Source organism: Strix uralensis, chromosome 4 (genome assembly GCF_047716275.1).
Source record: "Strix uralensis isolate ZFMK-TIS-50842 chromosome 4, bStrUra1, whole genome shotgun sequence".
In the NCBI taxonomy this organism is placed as follows: domain Eukaryota; kingdom Metazoa; phylum Chordata; class Aves; order Strigiformes; family Strigidae; genus Strix; species Strix uralensis.
In genome coordinates this window covers 37733800-37757471 of record NC_133975.1, presented here as the reverse complement: position 1 = coordinate 37757471, position 23672 = coordinate 37733800, and the positions used below count along the sequence as shown (strand labels likewise).

The 23672-nt window shown below is 37.0% G+C and overlaps 1 protein-coding gene across 1 annotated transcript in view; it reads left to right on the top strand.

Annotated features, from left to right (window-relative positions):
- The window catches only part of TENM3 (teneurin transmembrane protein 3), a 363886-nt gene that overhangs the window by 186187 nt on the left and 154027 nt on the right, over positions 1 to 23672 (top strand). Inside the window, exon 4 of the mRNA XM_074866418.1 lies at positions 3535 to 3744. Within this exon, the coding sequence (XP_074722519.1) occupies positions 3535 to 3744 (210 nt within the window). The remainder of the gene's footprint in view (positions 1 to 3534; positions 3745 to 23672) is intronic.

Genomic DNA, 23672 nt, shown 5'->3' with positions numbered 1-23672 from the left:
GTTACTACCAGTCCTCCCTGTTGTTTATTTGGTGCCTTTTTATGGATTGCACTTACCGTACTTGTCCCTTTCAGCTTTTCCATATGTGACATCAGCTCTGCTTCCAACTTTTATACCATCTTTTAGATCAGTGCTGATCTTTGCACAGAACAGTACTTTTTTTTAACATAATTACCTTGTACGTATGTATTTAATGTATCCATTATTAGCTCAGGTGTATTTCTTTGTTAATGTTCTTCTTACAACCAATTTTCTTTGAGTTTTACTTTCTTTGGGGATTCGTATTATTTCCTTAGCAAACTTATTCACATCTTCACATATTGCTATATCGAGTCTGTTCCTGCTGGAGTTTGCCTATATTTGCCACAAATCTTTTTTGCATTTTTTGTGTGAGAGAATTTTTTCCGATGTAGATAATTGAAAGTCATGTATTTTCAGTTATGAAAATGCCAACAAATTAAAGTGTGTTTAACCTTGTAACTAACCTAAAAGATAAGATTTAAGTACTCCTAAACCCAGTATACTTTCTCATGAAAAATAGCTTACTATCTTGTAAGTCACATAGTAAAAACAAGAATATTTGCTTTTTTAAAGTATGGGCAAGAAAATGAAAGCAGAATTTTTGCTAGGTGTATACCAAAAGAAGCAGAACAGGGGAAAAAATCGATATTGGTATTTTTGTGGTTTTCCTTAGAATGAAATATTCTTTGCATCATCTTGTGCCTCCAAGCTGTACAGAAAAAGTGTTATAATCAATGTAATTGACTTTTGTCATACTTAATGATTTTTGTGATTTATAAATGTGTTTGTTAGGACATCAGTAAGAGATATTACCAAACATTTTTAAATGCCTTTCATTCCATGTAAAAAAAAAAAATTGAAGAGGAATATGCCCATCACTTACAATACCTCTTTCTAGTGTGTTAAGTATTTTTTTCTTAACACGCAGCTTATTCTGTAAATGGCAGTATGGATAGCTATCTGTCTTTTCACTTGAAATCAAAAAGGAACTCACTGCAGAAGCCTGCCAGGGCTGGATGAAGTTGCACAGAAACACATGTCCCAGCTGGTTGGCCTAGGGTTCTTGTGAAGAATTGGCTTGTGTTATAACCGGCTCCCTTTTTTCTGCAGACCACCCAACTTTGTGACAAGAAAGACCTGCCTGCCAGAATTAGCTTTATTGGTGATTTGTTTTTTATAAAAGTCGCATAACTTCCTGGTGGTGGTACAGCCCTAATCACCTGGTTTTTGCAGTAGCAAAGATCTGTCCCTACTGAGTGTAGTAGCAGGAACTTTGCTGGTAGCCGTACGCTTCCAGCCCACACCTGACAGTGTTTTCTGAACTGAGAAACTCAGTAAGCCGGAGCACCCAAGTGATGCTCTTCCTGGGTGGCTACTCATCAGTGCAATGTCAACTAGCCACATAGCACTGAGACAATTAATAAATTTGGAAAAATGAGGAAATTTAAAAAATAATTAAGGAACCTTGGACATGACACATTTTCAGGCAACAGGGTATTTTGTATGATTAGGGTTTGTGTAATCAAGGCTCTGTTGTGTATGAAAGTTAATGAGTGTAAATTGAGAAGGGGAGAGGAAGCATATTGAGAACAATGTTTTGCATAAGCTCCATAGGTATTACTGAGATGCTGATTTGCTTCAGACAGTATACATCTGGAATATATTACTATAGCTCTCCTCTAGTCAAAGAAGTCCAAAGCAAGTAAAGGAGATGTGTTCCAAGCTAAGAAAAATAAAAATCATAGAGCTAATTTGTATTTGAAAAAAACCAACGTTGACTATTATTGGAATTATTCAAAAAATGAAATATAATGGCTATCTAAATTGGGTTAGGTATATCATAAATAATGCATTAAGTACTCCATGAAGAATTAACCACAAATCCAGGTTACTGAAGCAAGCAATGTGAAAAATCAAGGTGTAGCAAGAAAATATGGTGGCATTGTATCTTGAACTTGAAAATGTGCCCATTCTCTGCTTCTAGATTCCCAGGTAAAGCCCTGTAAAATGTCATTCCCCCATCCTTGTTATTTCCCTGGCTATAAACATTGAGTTTCACACAGGAGTACCTTCAGTAATAGTAAGTGCTCACTTTCCTTCCAGAACAAAACCTGAGTCTTAAATTGGTAATCATATATATTGTGCTGTTCACTACAAGAAGAGGTAAATGACATGTGGAAGAATTAAGCAAACATTTTATGGTGCGGCTGTCACAGGTTTCTTTCCAGGGAAACCAATTGGTTAGGTCTTAACAATGTGTTTCAGACATCTGTAAGATACTATGTGATGGAGTAAACTGAATATGAAAGAAAAAAAATTAAAAAGCAGCATGATTCTAGCAGTGTACAAGGAAGATGGAGGGAAGGTAATTCAAGCTATTGGTGCCAATATGATTTATTGTATTAAGCTTAAATATAACATTGAGAGGTGCTGCACCTCTCCAGCATAACTGTACTACTGAGTACCATAAAAACAAATCATTACAGAATGAAAAAACCTTCTCTTTTCCTTTAATTTAAGTTTAGATTCATAGTTATGAATAGTATCCATGCAGGTTAATCTAATTTTTTTTAACATAAATATGTAATAAATCTACTTCATTTCTGGTACAATTCCCCACTTACAGGCAACATAATACTTTATTCAAAAGTAGTCCAGCAGTCTTAGTCTCACAGAGTGAGATCTGTGATGACTGAATACTATAAAGAACCAATATATTCACAGGGTAAATTAGGTAACTCTCTGCTGCTTACTGGATTTAATTATTGTTTCACTGAAGGACTAAATGCACTGTTATGATATACTAAAGCTTTATTTAAATCTGCCTTCCTCCATGATGCCTTTATGGTACTTTCAAGATGTAGAAATGGGATGTACTCGTTTATGCATGTTTTAAAACAACTTGTGCAGATGGACGCAAATTTGACAGGTGAAACATTTTAATAGGTTTTAAATAGTATATGTATCTGAGAAACACTGCTAAAAACTTAAATTTCTGTCAGAATAACTCATATGGTAGAAATTTAGGGCTCTGTGTGTGAGCCTGGAAAAGTGTTCCTGTTTCTTTGCTTATCTGTATTATTTTTTTCCAAGTAGATTTTAGACAGGAGTGTCCCACTGAAATAAGCAGCCCTGTATTTGGCCATGTATTTCAGTACTTTCAATCTGCTTAAAGGCTTGAAAAATAGAAAATACTGTATTTTCCAAATGGTAGTACAATAAAGATATTTCTTTTCAGTTGGCACCTGTTCCTCTTTCATTCTGTGTTGCAGAGACATTGGAATTCCAGGTAGTTATAGACGCTGTCCATTGAGATAGCAAGCCATGGCATTGTGTTATGTTTTCTAAAGCACTTAAACCAGTTTATTACAGGCAATTGTCATATTTTCTTTGTCCATCACTTTTTATTGTTTGAAGTAGACTATTCACCTTTCGGTGATGCAAAAAGTAAATGATTTGTTGTTCATGTGATATCTTGACCTATATTTTAAATTTTTTTTATTTTTTTTATAGGTCCTCCCATGCCATCCTCCTCATCTAGTCCATCAGTTACTGAACATTTACACTCCCCTCCTCCATCACCCAATCTCCATGACAACCAGAAGTGGTTATTAAGTAATAATGCCAGCCAGCCAGTTCAGGACTCTGATACAGATGAGGACTATACTGCCAGCTCATATCTAGTACAGACCGGTACTATTTCAGTGTCTGTCCCAGGTCATGGTAAGAAGAGGACGCTTTGTCCGTAGTTTAAATACCCTTTTATTTTCCATCGTCTTACAAAATTGCCTAATAAAAATTAAAGATATCAAAATGACTTCGTATTTTAAACTCATTTTCCTTTAAATGTTGCAAATGATGTTTCTATTGTAGGACAAGCAAGAGTAGAAAGTAACTTCTAATATATAAAAGCTCATTTAAGTTATTTTAAAATGCAGTACCTCTATGAAGCAATAGCCATTAATGATTTATTATGTAATGTAATTTTAAAGGGTAGGCTGAAGTTGCTTAAACTGTCATGATGTTTAGCTTCAGAATAATGTAAAAGTTATCTTTTACTACCTTATGAAGTTCAGCAGGGTCCAGCAGTTCCTTTAGTTTCCCTGGGGCAGGAGAATGGGATTGGTACTGGATAGTTACGGGATAGGGCACTCTAGATTGAGGAAAAGGATCTAGAGGAAGAGAGTGGTGGCTCCTGAGATGTATGTTTTCATGTTTCTCATCCTCCCAACTGGCATGAGTAACCAACAGGAATGACATGTAGTTGAAACACCAGGGCCCACTTATACATCATGCCCAGAAAACCCCGCACTTTTCTTTTTTTAACATAAAAAATAAGAGCCACAGGGTTCCATTTTTACTGTATGATTGACCAGATTTTCTTGGGGTAGACAGACTGGAAGAATAATTTGTTAATTCGCAGCCCTTCCCCAGTAGATCAACAGAGCTTGGAATAAGCTGCTTCATTCTCTAAGAACCATTTCTGTCCTTTGATTGTAAAGAACTCTCCTACAAATGAACCACTAGAGGGGGTTTGGAGAAATATTTTTCTGCAAATTACACATTAGTTGGTTGGACAGAACTATTTTGCAGAGTAAAACCTCTAGCTCATCCTTCTCTTCGTAGCATTGAGTGCAACTTTGGTATTGTGTCTGAAAGGTCAATCTGCTAACAGGTGTATGAATCTGACAACCTTTTTTTTTTTTTTTGGCATGTTAGGGGCTTGGATTAAGATCTTTAAAATTAACAATGATAACTTTATTTTTGCATGTCAACTTGCTCAATATTTAATCTGTGAAGACCTCCAAAAAAAATGGTAATATTTTGTCATTATCAGGGTATGTTATGAAGATGTCTCCTTTTCTTTATGTCTAGGAATATGAAATCTGTTAGAAAAGGTATGCATTATCCAAAAGGTAGCCTGGTTTAGTTCAATAAGTCAGTACATTCAGATTACTGTATCCACCAGCCCTTTCTCTGCAAGTGAAAAATGCAAAAGCAAGAGAAAGCTGCTAAAAATTTTGAATAGCTGGGATGTACTCCTTATACCTCGTAGCCTCTTAGGAAGCTAGTAAGTGTTCATCATTCCTCTGAGTTTTAGCATTTTGCTGCTTCTGAAATTGTCAACAATAGCTTGCCAGTCAGAGTTTGCCAACCTTGAGGAATGTTCCTTAACACCTTTCACCCCAAACTAGCCAAAAAAATTTCAGCTGATCCCTTGGCAAGTCAAGTCTCGGCCATTTAGCAGGACAAAATAAAGGACAAAAATTTATTTTCATAACAAGCAGGACAGAAGCTAACAGCAGGACAGTGGTGTATGTTGAGAGTATTGTTCTTGGTGAGACTTTTGCTAAGCAGAAGGGAAGCGCAGCATACTCTGTAAGTACATGTTCATTTTCCACTTCCATCTCTTCCCGCTGTGCTCCCCTGCCCCCTCTGTCTGCAGATGTCTGAGATTTGCCCCTTCAGTGTATATGTGCAACAGAAGTGCTTGCAGTTTCTGCTTCCCCCTGTTAAAGAATTAAATCAATGATACATACACAGTCATCATGTGGTCGTGCTGGCAGTCATATAATACAGCTAATGATCTTTCTCTTTCTCCGCAAGATTAGACTTGTTTTTCGAAGTGGTTCAGCTTGCTAACCACAGATACTGTATTTGTGATTGTCATAATTTAAGCAGGATTTGTTTATTTTTCTGCTGGACAAGATGACCATAGGTGTTCTGGTAGTGGGCTTCCATCCCTGCAGTCATCTGCAGGATTAAGGTTTGCATTACTTGAGGAAAGGATGCTTTCATCCAGCACATATATGAATATTGCTTTGGAATATCTACTTGCTTTGCTTATGGTTGGTTTCTCATATTGTATGCTGTTGGCCTATTGAGGGGGAAAACATATTTGTAAATATTGAAAAAATATTTGTAAAATACCAAGAGAATTTAATACTTAAGCTAATAATTTCCAAGTTAGCTACAACTTTTTTTGACTCAATGATTTGCATTGTTGTGTAGCGTTTTTACCAGTATGTGGATCTCTACATATCTAGAAAGTAAATATCATTTAATTGTGGCCTTTGGTAGATTCTTATTTGAGTATTGTATTTTTTTTAGCTAAAATGGTAAGTAATACAGCATGTGTAGCACTTTCACAGAAGGAAGTGGGGTTTTTTCACCAGTTGTCTTTTCTTTTGCATCTGGATGAATTAAGCTTTCCATGCTATCTAGTGTTAATGGGTACAAAATAACTCCAGTGCCATATTCTGGATGACTTTGTCCAATGTTTATATTGGCAGGGGGTGGGGGATCACTTTTGAAGCATTTAGGATAAAAAGGTACTGACCAAAAACAATTATATTATTGAACTGTTTTCAGTTACATTGACTTTATGTGAATAGCAAGTTAATTTACCCTCTCTCTAGTCTATGCAAACATCAGTTTGTTTTCCTTTAGTCTGAGTTCATTGGATCAATGTAGTTTATTTGATCAACTCCCTCAAAATTTAAAGGATCTGATTATGTATTTAGAATGATATTAATCTAAGCCTTTGGATTTGATTAGTTTGTTTTGTTAACTAATGGGAATTAGCTTTCATTTGAGGAATTAGCTAAAAGAGAAATAAGAATTACTAAAACCAGTAATCAAATACTTACTACATGAGAAGAAAAGGTTTTTATGGAGGTATTGCTAATATCTTTAAACATTCAGCTCAAGTGAGGACTGTTGTGGACAATTTGCTAGGAAGCATTTCATTTCTCTAAAAGCATTGTGTTAATAGGTTGTAAAATTTGGGAGGAGATAAATTTTAGGGCCATCCATCATAACAGTGTTCTTTTATGTAGCACCTCCAATTTATTCAACTTGTTGTTCCTCCACAGTGCAGCTCAGTATACTGACTCTGTTCCAGCAGTCAGCCTATTTGTCTACTGATTTCGGAACAACTTACTAGTTTTATTGGTTTTAGAAAGAAGAGCGAACTGGTTTATAAGAAACAGGGCCATCTGAATATGTCTGCATGGAAGACGAACAGTTGTTTAAGCAAGAGGGAGAGTGAACTAGGAGCTGGGAGGAGAGGATTCTTGAATGTGACTGAGGTGGAGAGGGTTTCTTTATGTAATAAAGTCTGCTTATAAACAATAGAAGACATGTAAATTCTGTATTTAAGCATCTTGATAAGCTGCTTAATCTTTTTCCAGCAAAAATTAGAGATTAGTCTGAATTTGGAGCATAATTTATTGAAATTAGCAGTAACTTATCTTCCAACACAGACATATTATAATGTGAAATACAGTGCTAAACTCCCAGGTTAAGCAGAGACTATGAAGAAAAGATACAGTTAAACATTAATGCTTACTACTGACAATGGAGATGAAGAGTCTGAATCAGAAATTCAGATTTGAGGAATTTTACCCCTAAATTGGAAATATTATGCCAGAACCATCAAATGCAAAATAGAGAAAGATGTATTTCACAGCAGTATTTGTACAGTGGATTTGAACATTTAAGTTGTACGAGGTTCTTATGTTTCTTAATACAGTTTGATAGTTCATCTGATAACAGTTGATGATAGTTCATCTGATGGAAAGATCTGAAAAAAAATTTCAATATGATATAAAATGTTTTTCAGTTGTCCTTGACCAAGGATCTGCCAGGTAATGCACAATAAACAAGATTTTGCTCCAGCCACATGGGAGTTGCAGATTGATGGGCTTTTCAGTTCAAAATAGCTAAGCTTTCCTGCAAGGAGAGAAAATTTGGAAATCTAGAGCATAACTCTGAATTTCAATTTGTGAAAGAGAAAAAATAATCTAATAAGGTTGGTTGAATAATAACATACAAGAACTCTTGATATTCAGAGGTCCTGTTGTAGGACATCTTACTCTACAGACACCAAATGTTCTGTGGCGTAATTCTCCTATAAACATAATTTGAGGACTTTAGTTCATCATGACTCATTAGAATTTGATGGGAGAGGTTATACAAAAGTACCTGTCATACAGAAATGATTATAATTTTAACTTACCACCGTGTCAAGAAACCATCAGAACCTTCTGCTTTTATACAAACACCTGAGAGAATACAGGACAAATGCTCAAGCCCGGCACCAGATGCAACACAAGTACAAAGCATAGGTGTCAATTTTGTTAGGGGTTTGTTTGGGTTTTTTTACACTTCAGATTTTCCCTCCAACTATCCTGTTTTATTTTTCTGTATAGATATCTCAATTAATAGATAAGCACCATAACTAAGCAGTCTGCCACTTCCTTTTCTCCTCACTTCTGCCTTTTCTTTCCCACAGAAGCAAATGAAATTGAAGTGTGAATGGAAGTACACACAGGGATTTGTGTTAAAAGTTAGTGGAAGAGGCAAATGACTTTAAGGGATCTTTTTCTCCTTTGCAGCTCTTGCTCTTGCTCCCATGGGGGTAGGAAGAGGTCAGTGTTATTTCCCCCTTCATACCCCACTGGCTTGTGAGAAGTTTGGAAATAAGCTGTGAATATTGAAAAGACCCACGGCAAATTAAGTCAGTCCTAGCCGACATCTTGGAAGTACCTCATGTAACTTTCTGGCAGTCTTGCTTTAGTGCCTGAAAAACACTTCCCCAGCTCTTATCCCATCCCTGCTTTGCCATAGTTATTCCACAAGGAAGACTGCATGCACTGCTGAACTAGACCAACTCAGCAGCCAGGTTGTCACAGTTTAGTTCTGATTATGGGAGAACAAAAGTAAGGGGGGGGGAAAGTGCTAGGGGAGAAGGAAACACAAACGTGATGGGTGTGAGATTGAATGTGTAAAAGCTATTTGGGCTGCTTTTTGGTGAAGTGTAAATTTGCTGGGTTTTCTCTCCATCATTCTGAGGACTGGCAGTCCATCCAAATTCCATGGAAACTCTGTGGGTATCCAAACACCTTGTTTTCATAGTCTAATGAAATTTTTTTATCTCTTATCTCATAATTCATGATAAATAAAGTTTTGTCATTGTTGTATCAGTACATACAATTTGTCCTCAGGTCTGAGACAGGTCCAAAGACACGTTGCTTGAAAAATGAACTCAGACCTGTTTGGTTTGAAATAGTCCATGATAATAAATTAAGAATAATAGATCAAACTAGGAGGAGCAATGTTGAAAAACATCATGGGGATATGCTATAATCTTGGTTTTATTTAACATTGTCTTTAGTTATATGGATGAAGGAGTAAAAATAGCACTAATAAAATTTCCCAATGATACTAAATAGTGAGAGTTCTGAGTGCCAACTGGGGACAAAATGTTAATAGAAAAGGACAAGAAAAGATCATTAATTGTATGGCTAGAACCTAGCAAAGAGAAATTAGAACTGAAAAATATAAGCTGGTCTGAGATGCAGAATATTCAGGAAAAATTTGAAGAAAAATGGTGATAATTTTAATCAGACATAAATCTGCAGCATGGTCTGACTAACAAGTACAGTTTGAGCTGGATATACAAATACATCAGCAAAGAGGGAATCGTGGACATAACATCAATGGAATATAAGTTCTGAATTTGGGCCTCCTGTCAAATTCTCCTTATTCTTCTAGAATTATTGCTGTTTATTCTACAGTTCTGATGTATTTAGATGAAAACAATTAGGAGGTTAGAGGTATTAATATATGGGAATAGGTAAGAGAATAAAACTTTGACTAAGTACATAGCCTAAGCACTAATTAAGTGCTGACAAGGAGAAACCAATAACCCAAGATGGAATGGAGCATGTTGTATACTGTGTAGAGATACAATTAAAAGCAATAGGATGAAAAGAAGGAAAGGAAAGATTAGGCACGTTATCAGAAAAAACTGTCTAACAGTGAACTGTATTAAGATATCTAAGTCTATACCAAGGGAAGTGACAGAAAGTCTGTCACTTTGCAACATGAAAATAAATAAAAACATCAGTCACACTGCTGAGAACAAACCTACATCTGCTTCGGAGAAGGTGAACTGAGGTAACTTCCTGGAACTTTTCTAGTAATACCTGTGTGCATTTCAAACCAGGTATGCATGAGTTTGTAGTTTATAACAGAGGTTATCACACTAAGCTGTGGTGTGTTTCATTAGCAGCATGCACATTGCAATGTATTGTCCATTTAAATATAAGAGAAACTACAATTTATCCCGTAGCCAAGACTTCACTCTGAAGTTGTCCACACTTTCCACAATAAATCATTTGCAAAACAGCCGCTTTTCCATCCCACTTGCTGGACCGTTTTACGTCCTACAAAATTACAAAAGAGGGTTGCCTGTTCTCAGTGAAAACTGCCAGTGTCTTCTGGGCATGTGCATACTCATGTAAATATTCTGTAAGCAAAAGTGTTTGATACCCATAAATTTAGAATGCCCATGTTGCTGAATAGAGAGGTATTTGACAAGCTTTCTGTAAATATGGAATAAGGTCATGCTATAAAATACATGCTGAGTTTTTTTTCTGAGGCCAGAGACTGTTATATTTCAACCACTGTGTAGCAGGGCTTGCAGGCCTCCTTGGTAGCTACAGAAGCACTTAATCTCTTACAGTCAAAATCAGACAGTGCAGGAAGGCAAGTATTCTTTAGGTACAGATCGACAAATTTATCTGTTCCACATGCTCGGGGCAAATATAGTTGCTTTAAAAACTTAAAAATTGTCTTGAATGCTAGCCAATTTTTTTGATCCCTTTTTGATATTTGATTTCAGTTTCATGAATCCTTCTTTTTATCCTCTTCCTTTGGTTTTTAAGCCAAACTTCTGTCAACATTGTTCCCTTAATGTACAAAAATGTACATTTGTTCAGTTTAATTAAGTATTCAGTCTGCTTGCCAAGAGCAAATTACAGTTCCCCAATCTCACCCTCACCCCTCCAAAATCAAATTTTGCAAAGTGGTGGGCAATTAGTTCTCATATCTGATTGTTGTAAGTCATGTTTTTCTCTTAAAGATTTTTGTAGTTTTCAGTCTCTGTTACTTGATAAAAGAGCCAAGACCAATTATTCCTCCTCAGATTGTGGCCTTTGTAGCCTTCAAAGAACAGTCTCCCCCACACCTCCTGTATCGTTAGTTGCAAAATATCTTTCCAAAGATGATTTCGGCCTCTTCACAAATCAGAGGATTCAGAGTGACAAATTATCCGTCTTACACTGGAATGCATGCCAGATGGGACAACCTGCCAACTGTGTATCATACTGCAGATATGATCTGATGTAGAGACATTTCCTCCCCTCCTCCCTTTCCCATCAAAAATCATATTACAAAAAATCATGCAAGTTAAGAAAATCTGTGAAGATAAATTGATTCTGAAACACAGTGAAATGTAAAAGCAGAATATAGTTTTATCGAAGGAAGAAAGTCAGATCACTTAAAACTGAACAAACATGTACCTGGCAGTATAGATGAACATGAGAGTCAAAAATGCATCCCTTCCCTGCTTGCCAGTGCTTGCACACACATCGTTTCCTTTGACTACTTGATTACAGAACAGACATTCCTAATTGCAAGATAAGGAGCTTGAATTTAAATTATGTCACAGTTTGTTAATGGAAGAATCCTGAAGTCACGATCAGGAATGAGGATGTATTGCCCCTGTGGGGAAAAGTAGGCTCTAACAAATTTATCGTAAAAGTTAATTTGTAATACAGAAGGGAAAAGGAGAAAGAAATAGTCACATAGAGATTTTATTTTCATTTTAAATTACAAAGCTGAGGACTTTCCCAGCTACTGCTTAGGCTGACTTCCAGAGGTACAAATGGTGTGCAAGCGCACAGCAAATAATTTGTGTGAGCTCAGGATCAGACCCAAATGTCTCACATCATCACATTAAACTCTGTTATTTATGATTTTTTCATTATTTTATTTCAGGGAAAGGTCTAATATTTTAAACTGTGTACCACAATACAAAATATTTTTTAAAAGCCTTATTTAGGAAGAGAGGACTGAAGATCTTACGCATGCTCCCATTTGTTCATCAGTCAGTGGCAGCAGTCTGAACTTGGTTTTACAAGTCCTTCTTATCAACTGTAGCGCTCACCAAGCCTTGATAGCTTTGAGAATACAAAAGTACTTCCCGAAACATAGAATGAGTTGGAGGTTGTAAGGTTTTGATAAAGTCTTGATTTTTTTTTTTTTTAAATTTTATTTTTATCTTTTGGTTTCTTAGTCTCACTGGGGGTTGTTTTTCAAAAAAAAAAAAAAAAGAGTCATGTTTTTTTCCCAGCTGTGAAAGCTTGGTCTGTCATTTCATTTTTTGTTTGTTTTAGCTGAATTAAAATTAGTTATGTAGTCATGGTCGTTGTAAGGAGCTGGTGCTTTGGAGAGCACCAAATGTCTACCAGCGTGGTACAAAATGTATAAATTTAGTAAGGATAACATGCAATATCATGTCCTGATGATTGTGGAAAAGTTTCTTCCTTCAGCTGGGATTGAGTCTTTAGTTACCATTGAAGAAAGAGAGCTGTGCAAATACTTAAAATACGTAATTTATTCCTTAGTTCTGCTGAATGCTGGTGATGGCTAGGGCCTGATTCTGCACTTCTGAGGAAAAGCAGGTTGCTGTTGGATTAAATGGAAGTTGCCAGTGGGGGTTAATACAGGAGTCAAGTTGTTGTAATGCAACTATAACACACATTTTATTCTATAGTCTTGAAAAAAATCCCTGTAGCAAAAAATCAGAGCATTTGACAAAAATAAAAAATCTGGTTTGTTTCCTTGTTGGCTTTTGGCTTCCACTTGAACTCTGTTCTGGCTAGCTGTAAGTTGGAGGACAATGTTTTAATGCTTTAAACATGCTGCTCGCTGGAAGTAAACAGGACTCTCACAAATTCTGCTGGCAGATGCTTGTCGCAGTCTTTAATAGGAGAAATACTGAGGATTTTGCGCTTGAATCACTGAGCAAAAAATAAATAGATGTGCATTGGATGATTGTGAAAACAGAGCTTATCTCAAAGTTGCTATGAAAAGTAAAAAGCTAAGCATTTGGCACCTTAATATCCTTTATCTTTTTAAATATTATCAATGTTTTTAAAAGCTTAAGGACTATGCTTAAAGCATAATTTCTCTGTTCTTCTATCTCATACACAAAAGGCTTCTCCATTTAGTATCTTTCTACATCTGAGGTAGCACTGACATGAATTTCTTTGTCACTAACCCATTAGGAGTACACAGGAGCAGTAACCCTACTTTTTAAGGATGCAGAAATCTGACTAGAAGGCACATCAGCCTTCCTCTCTCATGCAAGGCCAAGGATTCCTATTGTCAGATGCAGTGGGCATGAAAGCAGCAATTTTACAGCACAAAAACTCCAATAACATTTACTGCGGTTGGCTGAGATTGCAATGCACACAGGCACTGCTCAGTCTTGGTTGCTTAAGCACCAGCTTCCCTTGGCTTTTTGCCAGCCTGCTGGCTCCAGAGAGACAAGTCCTTTAAGGGGAAAGAGTTTTCCTTGTAACTTGCTGTGGGGTAAACAGACCATTCAGGCATAGTTTATTGCATTACATACTTGACTATGCATACTGGAATGTAGCAAAGTAATTGGTAGAATTATTTTAATCGTTAGGATTCATAGGTATGAGATGTTCTCTGAGCCAGGCAAAAAAAAAGTAAGGATATTTCTGTCAGCTAAGTTGCTGATCATTTATTACAAAGGACTAAAAATATTCTCTCCGTGGGAATTCTGTATGTTTACACTAGTATCCTGGCTACACTTACAAAAAAATGAATTCATTTGCCTCTTTATTGCTATTCTTCTCTTGAAGATAAATCCCATAACAGTTAGCATCAAGTTACAGTGTCAAGGAACAGTTCTGTGTATGTAGCATGATACTTTGTTGTCATTAAAAAAAAAAAAAACAAACCACCTCAATTTGAAAATACTGTAAGTGCAGGATACTTGCAAATTGAAAGGAAGTCAGTTGCTGTAAATTCTGCTATCAGTCCAACTCATCTTTGCATTGATAAATACTGTGTTTTGCAGTAAGCAGCAGTAAACTTCTCCCATCATTGCCATAACCCGGAAACTCCACATGAAATATTCTCTTATTGGTTTATGTGCGTTTCTTAAAGCTTTAATTTAACACTGCAGTACCTATTCAACCAACACGTAATGGAATTTATTTGTACAAAACCATGTTATGATAGCTGAATATACAGAAGACTGACCTGGCTATCACTGAGTACAAAATATCAGCTGCTGTTGTTTAATTTTTCAGTTCATTCAGAAAGCTTTAAAGAAGGGTAAAGTTTTCCCTTGATTTTGTTGCTAGTAGTTGGTGTAAGGGGGCTTGTTGTTCTGATCATTCTTAATTCCAGAGATTGCAAGGGTGGAGGGGGTTTTTTTGTCACATGCTCCCTTCTTTCTCTTACAGTGTATTCAGAAAAGGTTTTAAATACTGTCTGTAGTGTTTCTTGAGTCTGGGTTACTTTCTGGTACCTTGTCCTCTGTTGAGCAGTGAAAAGGTGAGGATAGGGGTGACCTTGCACCCCTCTCTCTCTGTACACCAGCACTGAAAATGCTTCAGAAAGCAATTGAAGCACTTCTAATGAATTGCGCTTTTGATTTTTTGACTCTGCACAGCAACTCCATCAGGTTTTTACAGCTGGACTCTTGCTGTAATTGCTACTGGGATGAGATGCACAACATGGGGTTTTGAAGCTAAGTACTTACATTGTTTTACTGGCCAAAAGTAGATAGCATAGTGGGAGCAACAGACTTCATGAAATTCACACTTGTATATCTTCATGTTCTTCACCCGTTTCCGACATGCTGCTGATTTGCCAGCAGGCACTCTAAATGGGGATGATAAAAATGGAAAAGCTGAAAGATATGTTTTCTTAAAGCAGCAGTATGTTATTAAAGAAGTTGCTAGTGATTATGAACATGTGATCTGTCCAAAGATATGTTTTTCATTAATTAACTTTAAAATAATTTTTACTGGTACTGAAAAATCAGAATCATTTCACCATTTTAATCTTCTTGACCTCAGAATATAAAATAATGCTCAGATAAAAAGTATCCACCGATAGAAACAATAATTGGTCCCTCATAAGCTTCACTTTCCAGGTCCCTCAGATCTTAACGTGTCTCCTAGTATGCATCATTTTTGGCATATTTACCTGGCTAATTCAAAGATAATACTTCTTTCCCAAGTCTTTATAATGCATTTTTCAAGAGATACAATATAAAGTTGTTACTTATGCCATGTAATGTATAGTTCTCAAAATTCAATGCAGTGGTATTCTTCAGATGCACTTCCCGATCTATTTCCTCAAGGCCTTTAATCAGTGACTTGTAATATGGAATATTTTTTTATTTGTTTACAGTTTTGTATGAATAACTCAAAATAATTGACATCAGAATGCTTCACAGCATCACATATGGATCTCTTCCTCGCTCAGGTTGGATTATTTCTTCTTTTAATCTAGTCTCCCATTCAAGTCTCTGTTGTCTCCCCTTATTGTAATGAATTCTGGCTACTGTGTGCCTAAGCCAGTAAACCCAAAGGCAGAGAGGGAGGATGGGTTAGATATTTTTAAAACTCCTTTCTAGCTTCCAAAAAGGCCTCCAGAATAGACTGGTTTGCAAGCCTTCTGAGACAGGAGGCCCTGAGGGACATTCCTGGGCAGGGCAGAGGAATCAGCCTGTTTTGAACCTGAAAGGGAAGTTCTTCTCTCTCCTATTACAGTTATTTATAGTTAGGTAAACATTAGAATGGCTAGTGTTGTAGAGAAAGACTACCAGAATAATAGCCAAGTAAAACAGTACAGCCTGCCCAGGTTTATCCAGTGCTTTCTCATAAGTAATACTCAGATCAAAATTCCTGTTAAATAAACTTATCTGGAAGTTCTTTTGATTCAGCCTTGAACTTTGGATTCAGTTTTGCTTCATTCCATATAATAATTTTTTTTATGATTGTGGCCACAACAGACCAGATTTTTTTTTTCCCTCTCTGTGTGGAGAATTCCTTAAGAGAGTTAAAATGCAAGGTAGTAAAGAATAAAATGCTTGAACTTAAGCATTTTAACCACACATGTCTAGAAGTAAGTGCCCTGTAGTACTAATTTTGTGCTAGGGAAGTTGGGGAAGCTTCCATATCATTCATGCATGCTTTAGCAATGTTGATGTTCTTGTATGGTGTTCTGCCCCAGATTTAATCTGTTCTGTCATATCTTGAAGGAGCAGACAGTGACTATGAATTTTGCACCTGGAATTTTAAACTAGCTCGTATTTATGTATGTATTTTGGAGTGATGGATAGGATGCTGCTTCCACTAAGAGTTCAAGAAATTCGAAGGCAGAAAGAAAATCAAGAGAACGATTAAAAGATTTTTAGCTTTTTTTGTGTATGGTTAGTAGTATAGCAGTTCTGTCTGACATTGATCCAGAAATAGTAAAACGTGAATACTAAATAGTCTATAATCAATGCATTAACCTTTCATTTTAGTGATGATGATTAGTGACTCTCAGTTTACACAAGCACAAATAAAGGCTTAAAAGCTGGCAGAATTAAGTTGTAGTTACTGTATGCTTATGTTTCTGGTTCCTGTTACTGTACTCCCATGATTACAACAGAACTTAAAATATATTTAAAGAAATGTGAAAAATATACTCCCGTGGTTACAAAGACTTGAACAATTAAGCAGCATCTGCAGAAGGCCTTTGGGAAAATCTCTGAAGAGTTATGAAGTATGGGAACCTCAGGATTCAGTGCTCTTTCACTGCTTCATCAGTGCTGCTCTAGTTCTGTTTGGTTCCTTGGGAGATGTTGAGTAGCAAGGGAAAAAAGTAGTGGCAGGTCCAGTATTTCCACCACTCAAAAACATGCTCTCTGCAGACATAAGTATCAGCCAGCTACTTTTTGCCATGATTTCTGCCTCCGAGAGCAAAGCTCTGCTGCTGCTTGATAGGTTAATAATCCTAAAATGGTGTGCTGTTTCCATTACACTATCTGAATCTCTGAAGGGAAAGAAGTTGCCCCTTGCCATGTCTGTCTGCTAGTAGTGACTATGAGATATAAGCGAAGCTAAGTGGTGATGCATCAAAGCCTCAAAAGTAGATCCCTTTTTCTTGGTGTATTCATTGTTTATCATAGTATGAATGATGGTTTCCATTGCTACATTACTGCTGTAGAGTGTCAGCAGGCATCATAAGCGCAGTTCCCCCATGTGGAAAAGTAAATAAATGAGTAATGGGGACTGCTCATCTGCCACCTCGCATCAATTTCTGGTGGTGTCAAATGTTCAGTTCTCTTAAGGAGAGGCAGGCATGAATCCCCTATTCCACTAGGAGCGTATGCAGCTGATTAGGGGACAGTTTCGTCTGACACCACCCCTCATCTTGGAAAAATAGTCAGGGAGATGTCCTTTCCGGGTTCTTTCTGAGCCTAAGTGCTGGGTAGGTACCTTGAGGCAAAGCAGGGAAGAAGTAAGTTTAGATGAGAAAGTAAAGATCGTCTTGGACTCTGCCCTTACCTCCATCCCTGATGACTCATCTTTTTAATGCTCCTTAAGCAGGCAGAAGTGCTGAGGAATGCCATAGAGTCAAATGTATGATACAACAGATGCAGACGAGCACGAGCTTTTTGCTCCCTGAAGTGATCTGTATGCATGGATGTGATTTTTTTTTTTTCCCTTTTTCTCCCCAATTTTTGTAGAGGTTTGTGGGGTTTTTTTCTCTTGTTCCATCTTAGTTTTAATTCTTCTCATCCTTTAAGTGTGCTCTTTTAATTTCCTCCTTTCCCTCTTTTTGCCCCTTCTCATTTCAAGGCTTCTTTTTCTTATTGATTATGTTATTTAACCTTTATTAGACCATACCATGCCACTCCATCCCACTTCTTATTTTCTCCTTTATCCTTTTTTCTCTTTTCTAATGGACTCTTTTCATATCATTCTCTCCTTGTTCAGGCTTCCTACCACCCCTTCCTCATTCCCTTTGTTGTTCTCTCTATGGGACAGGTATATCTCATGAAAAGGTGCTTTGTTCAGAATGTATCTGCCTTGGGGCAGCTATGTAATGAAAAAATCAGCTTTCCATTCCATGCTCCTATCCCTCTGAAGCCCTACACAATAAATGCCAATTACAGTTTTACATAATTAAAATAGCCATGTCGTATTTCTTTTTTAACACTAGTGTCTTCACATTAAAGGAATGGAATGCTATGCAGCATGTATGGTTTTTGAAACAAAAAATAAAAATCATGTTTCTAATCCATATTACAGCCCTCATTATCCAGAATTTTCTTTAACCCTTCTTTTCTGTTCTGAGAATATTCCAGCCATCTGTAGAAGGGTCAACAAAAACACAAACATGAACGCTTATAAGAAATCTAGTTCCTTTGTAATTGGGGATGAAAACTAACATCCTGCCTGCTTCTGATCCCTCTTATGCTCTTATGGCAGGAAAGCTGTTAGAAGCGATGAGAATTGATCAAAAAAACCCAGCAGACTTTTCTCTTGATGTCTGCTGTGGTTATTGGGCCAATTTGCAGTTGCAGAGAGGACAATGGGAGATAAAGATACAGAAAAGTATCAATCCCAGGTGGTTTTAAGAGTGCAGAATAATCTTAACCTTTTGTGTGCTGGGCTACTTGTTCTGCCCCAGGGAACTGAGATACTCTTGGATACCCTAATATCCTTATAAGAGGATTAAAAGCAGAAATTAAGGAGTTGTTGCTACCAGTAATGGCGTTAATTTCCCGAAATGTTACCACTTTTGCTATAGAGAGTAGCTGATTTCAGACTTCTCAGTGAGATGCTCCCACTTAACCTGAAATGCCACAGTCCTTAATGTGTGAGTTTGATGTCAAGTGGCTCTTTACACTCACTGTGCGGAAGTTAACATCTGGATTTGTGCTTTTCCCCAACCATTTTCTCCATCTCTTTTACTTCCACTTTATTTCATATTCCTGCTCGTAATGCACAGTATTGTGCAAATGGCTGGATTTAAGTAACTGAAGCTAAGGATTGGTATAGAAATGAATATGTTTTAGAAATAAGGGTCTTACTTCTTTCCTGCTGGAATTTTGTTAATGTTATTAGATGATATTTTAACAGTCAGATTTTGAACAGACAAAAGTCAAGTTTGGAATTGGAGGTTCCTCTGAAGAGATTAATGATGTAAATGAATTATTGAACGCAGTTTTAGGAACTGTGTTTTCTGTAGTGTTTCATGCTCACATAGTCCCATTCGAGAAAGTATTTTTGTTCAAGAGGTGACAGGCAGTCAGTAAGTAGGACTTCAACAGCATCACTGCATGTAAAACACTGCTTTTCGCATAAGTGGAAGGATCATAATATTAGAGTGGCATCAGGATATGATTACGATGGCAGTGACACATTTGTGCCTACATGTGAGATGAATGATTAATTGGTGGACAAAGGATAAAAAGAGTTTAGATGTGCTGGGAAAAACAGTCAGCGTTTTATCTAGTGCATGGAAGCTTTTACAAAAAATTACTGTGTGTAGACGCACACCGCTGCCTTGGTGACTCCCACGTTGCATGCAGGTGAGATCACACCTGAGAGTCCTTCTAGAGCAGAGGAGCTATGTGTCTCCTCAGAGAAAGCTCAGTAGTTAATTTTGCCCAGCAATTAATTCAGTAGTTGTGCTCCCAGCACCCTAACTAGTCATCTAACAACATCTGAGTGGGCCTGACGTGCCTTCACACCTGCTCTCGGGCACACAGCACCCTCAGCCACATACCCTCCAAGCACAAGTATGGCAGCCCTGCAAAGCAGCCCTCTGGTTCTGCTGGTGGTTTCCAAAGGGCTTGAGTGGTCAGAGGGAATTAGCTGGCATCATAACGCAGAGCAGATGAATGCCTGTGGCATAGATAACCGATTCCAGGATCTCTTCCAGTGCTCTAGTAGTGTGGTTGGGACCAGTCTACTTTAAAGGAAAGAAAAAAGGGGCCGTATAGTTCTGAGGCACCGTGGAACATGGTCAGAAAAAAACCAGAATTGCTCTTTGAAGCAAATTGTAAGAACAGGATAGCTGCTGCTTTTATGTCCTAGGACAGAGTTTCTCATAGGTGCCTCTGTCCTTCCCTTGTCAGTCTTTTTTCTCCATTTTTTTTTTTTTTTTAAAACATCCTTCACCATTCTTCAGTGGTTTTTATTTCTGTTGTATGCTGGTAGAAACATCTTCAATGTGTCTGAGTGGTTATCTCTACAGATTTGCCATTGTGCTTTGTTTTTTCCTTTCCCAGATGTTTGCATTTTTAAGGGATTTCATTGCTTAAAGCTATTATTTCTAAAAAAAAAAAAAGGTGGGGGGAATATTTAAGTTGCTTTTCTTAAAGCACAAGGAAAATAATTTTTTATTTATCTCCTGTCATATTTTAGAATTTTGTGATAATTTTGCTTGTGATTATATTATCAGTTTATCAGTCTAGGAATTTCTCAATCACATTTCTCAACCATATGTTCAATATGTCATTATTACATGTATAGTGCAGTAAGATACTGTGTAACAGAACAATAGGAGTTATCCAGGGTATATCTAGATTGACAATCAATCACATAAAGAAATGTAAAAAAAAAAAAAAAGAAGAAAACCAGAGTGGGTTTCACATTTAGTATTATAATCCTTCAAATCTGTTTACGCCTTTATTGTTTCTAATTACAGATATTTTCTTTTCTTGTTTTCTTACTCAGTATGTAGAGAAGAGACACACTGACTGTAGAAGAAACTACCTAGTAAAAGAAACACCTTACAAGAAACTAATTTCCTTTCATTAATACAACACTCTGAACTGATTAACGAGACCAATATAATTTTGTATTTCAGAAGTAATTGCTTGAGTTATTTTTTTCCAAATTGTTCATATTTTACTGGCTGTTTATTTTCTATTACATTACTTTTCAGATTTATGGAAAGTACTTGTAATTATTATATCCTTCATTTGATGCAATGAATATATTTTACTGGACAGTTTTATGCATTCAGTGTTACATTTTCGTTTTACAACTGAAGACCAATTTCCTAATTACACTTATGCATATAGTTGGTTATTGAAGTTTTGGGTTTGTTCTTAAGTGTTTTGAGGTCTCTTTCCAAGCTGCTGTGAATTTTGCATTAACATGTTAGGCATGTGAAATGCAGGACTAAGCCTGTGATTTTACAAGTTAGAAGTCTGAAACAAGCTCTCGTTAGCTATTCTTGTAGTTCTGAAGATTGCAACTTATCATTGCACCTTATATCTGCAATTGAATTTTAAATATCTTCTAAGTCAATGCCCAGTAGTTGTTAGTATAGAAGCAAAACGTTTGTGAAAACTTTTCCAAACTGTCAATTTCCATAGTGTGATTGTTCTGCTAAGAGAAGGAGCAGGAAAAGAATACTTTTCTGCTTGGGGCTTTTGTGCTTACATGCCATGCTGTATACAAATTTAACTTTGTTATTTATAGCCAGCACTTTGGGTTTTGTCTGAACCCAGTGATTTTAAAACATCATTGCAGGAGTCATTTTCCTCTTGCAAGTAATAAACATTCCACATCCTTAAAATACAAAGTGTGAGACATAGCTGTAATTGCTCAGTTTTGGTGCCAAGAATAAGTGGTTTGAAGAAAGCTTAGCACCCTTATCCCTAGGGAGATGTAAATTATCACAGACAACACTAGACACAGTAACTTCTCACTTGAGTTCTAGTAAACAGCAAGGACATGTCACAAATATAATAAATCTTCATAAAGTAATATTAAAATGTACTTCTGACACATATTTATATTTTTATTAACAGTAATTTTGTATGCATACGCACAGATATCTATAGTGCAAAGTATTCATATTCCAAGAGCTGTAACAGTGCTGCAAATATCAAAGACAACTTGAATTATTCTTTTATGCTGTAAGAGTAAATGCCTTTCCTAGAGCCGTATGCTCCTCAAGGTGTTCCTGTATAAGGGCAAAAGAAATTGTGGGCCAAGAGGGACCTTCTTACTGTCGTAGCAGTGAGACTGAACTTAGTAGCTTTCTTGAATATTCTTTTTTGAGGTTTGCTTTTCAAATAAGTTTTTATTTGCTTAGTAATGATTTTTGTGTGCGCATGTTTCCCTGTCCCTACCAAAAAAGGTAAGTACAGTAGAAGAATGGTGGATATGGTTAAGCTCAGTCCTTAATAAAATGGCCTTAAGCAAGTAATTGATAGACACTGAGGATACTCTCTGCAAGTGGGGAGAAACCCATCCACATAGAAACTAGTCTGCCATTCCTTCTTGTTCCAATGCATAAATCAAAAGAAGGCTCGAAATGCATCTCTCTGTTCAGTGAAAGTTGTTTCTGATCTAGAAGAGACACACACCAACCGGGGTTGACTTTTGTGGCATGTGTACCAGTAACCAGAATTCCTTTGGTTTTATCAGGAAGAGGAAACTATTAAAAAGCTCATTGAGACTACTGGTATTAGCAAAAGCCCTGGCCATTAAACACCTGAGCACTAACTCTAGGGGTAGTAAATCTGGCATCTTTGCCTACATTCAGCAAATACCTGTACCAAGCGTGAATGCAGCTTGGAATATCTGGAGAGTTTATCGCGTAGCGGGGGTACACACATCCCGATGTACACAAACCTGATGAGTTGACCAGCTGGGACTATGAAAACTGACACGAGATTAGCTGTACATGTAACTCTTACAGAAAACCACACTGACATGAGCAGCAGTGCATCAGTCATCAAATTTCATTCTTGGGATTTGCTAGAGAAGAGCTAGCATCATCTCTCACTTCAGTATATGAGTCACTTATTTTGATGGCCCAAACAAACTATTTTCATTTGTATTCACATAGCGTGAGGAATATTCAGTAGTGCCCCCATGGCCTACTGTATGGGTGAGGATTGAATATAAACTGTCATAAAGCAGGGATCATGCCTCTGGCAGACGTGATGTTTTTCTGCAACTTCATGTTTTGGAGACATGATAGACAATAATCATTTACTTAAAGAAGCTACAAGGGTCCTACTGGAAAGAAAGAAGGAAGATGATGTATGTCAGGTCTCTCAGCTTGAATGAAACATGGGGTCCAGGGGCATTGAAAGTGCCTTCCTTTTATATACTTTCCTACCAGTCTGATCCCTGTGGTTATTGTCAGAGCTAGTCAAAACCAGGATGTGCTCATCCATGTAGTTGTCTGTTGGCCAAGGGTAGACTTTTTGCATGCCAGCAACCACAGCCAGGGTTCCAGAACAAGTATATCTGTCATCTTTTGTGGGATGAGGGCTTAAGTTTCTCTTGTGTCTAGACTTCCAGCATATTGAGGTCTGGCTGGTAGCTTGGTAGGTAGTTTGAAGATAAATTATTCCTTGCCTTTTTGAGAAGTCCTGTACAGCTGGAAGAGGTTCTGAATATAAATCACTGAATGTGAAAATTCTTCAATTTCTATTGTCTTTAAGAAAAGTGTATAATATATGTAACATGCCATGAAGAAGTCCATGCTTACCAAAATTCATTAGAAGGTCTTCACCCAAACTTTACTGAGAGCTATAAAATATTTTGGAATCTAGGCTTGAAGTTTGTGCTGTTGTGGAAGAACACTGTGATGCAAGCGTCTCTGTTGTAACTGTTGCAGCAAACTCTGAAATAGCTCTTAGACACTCTTAAGTATCACATTGATATTTAGAAATTTGAAGTCTTTTTGAGGCTATCAACACAGTCAGGTTTTTACTTTTAAAG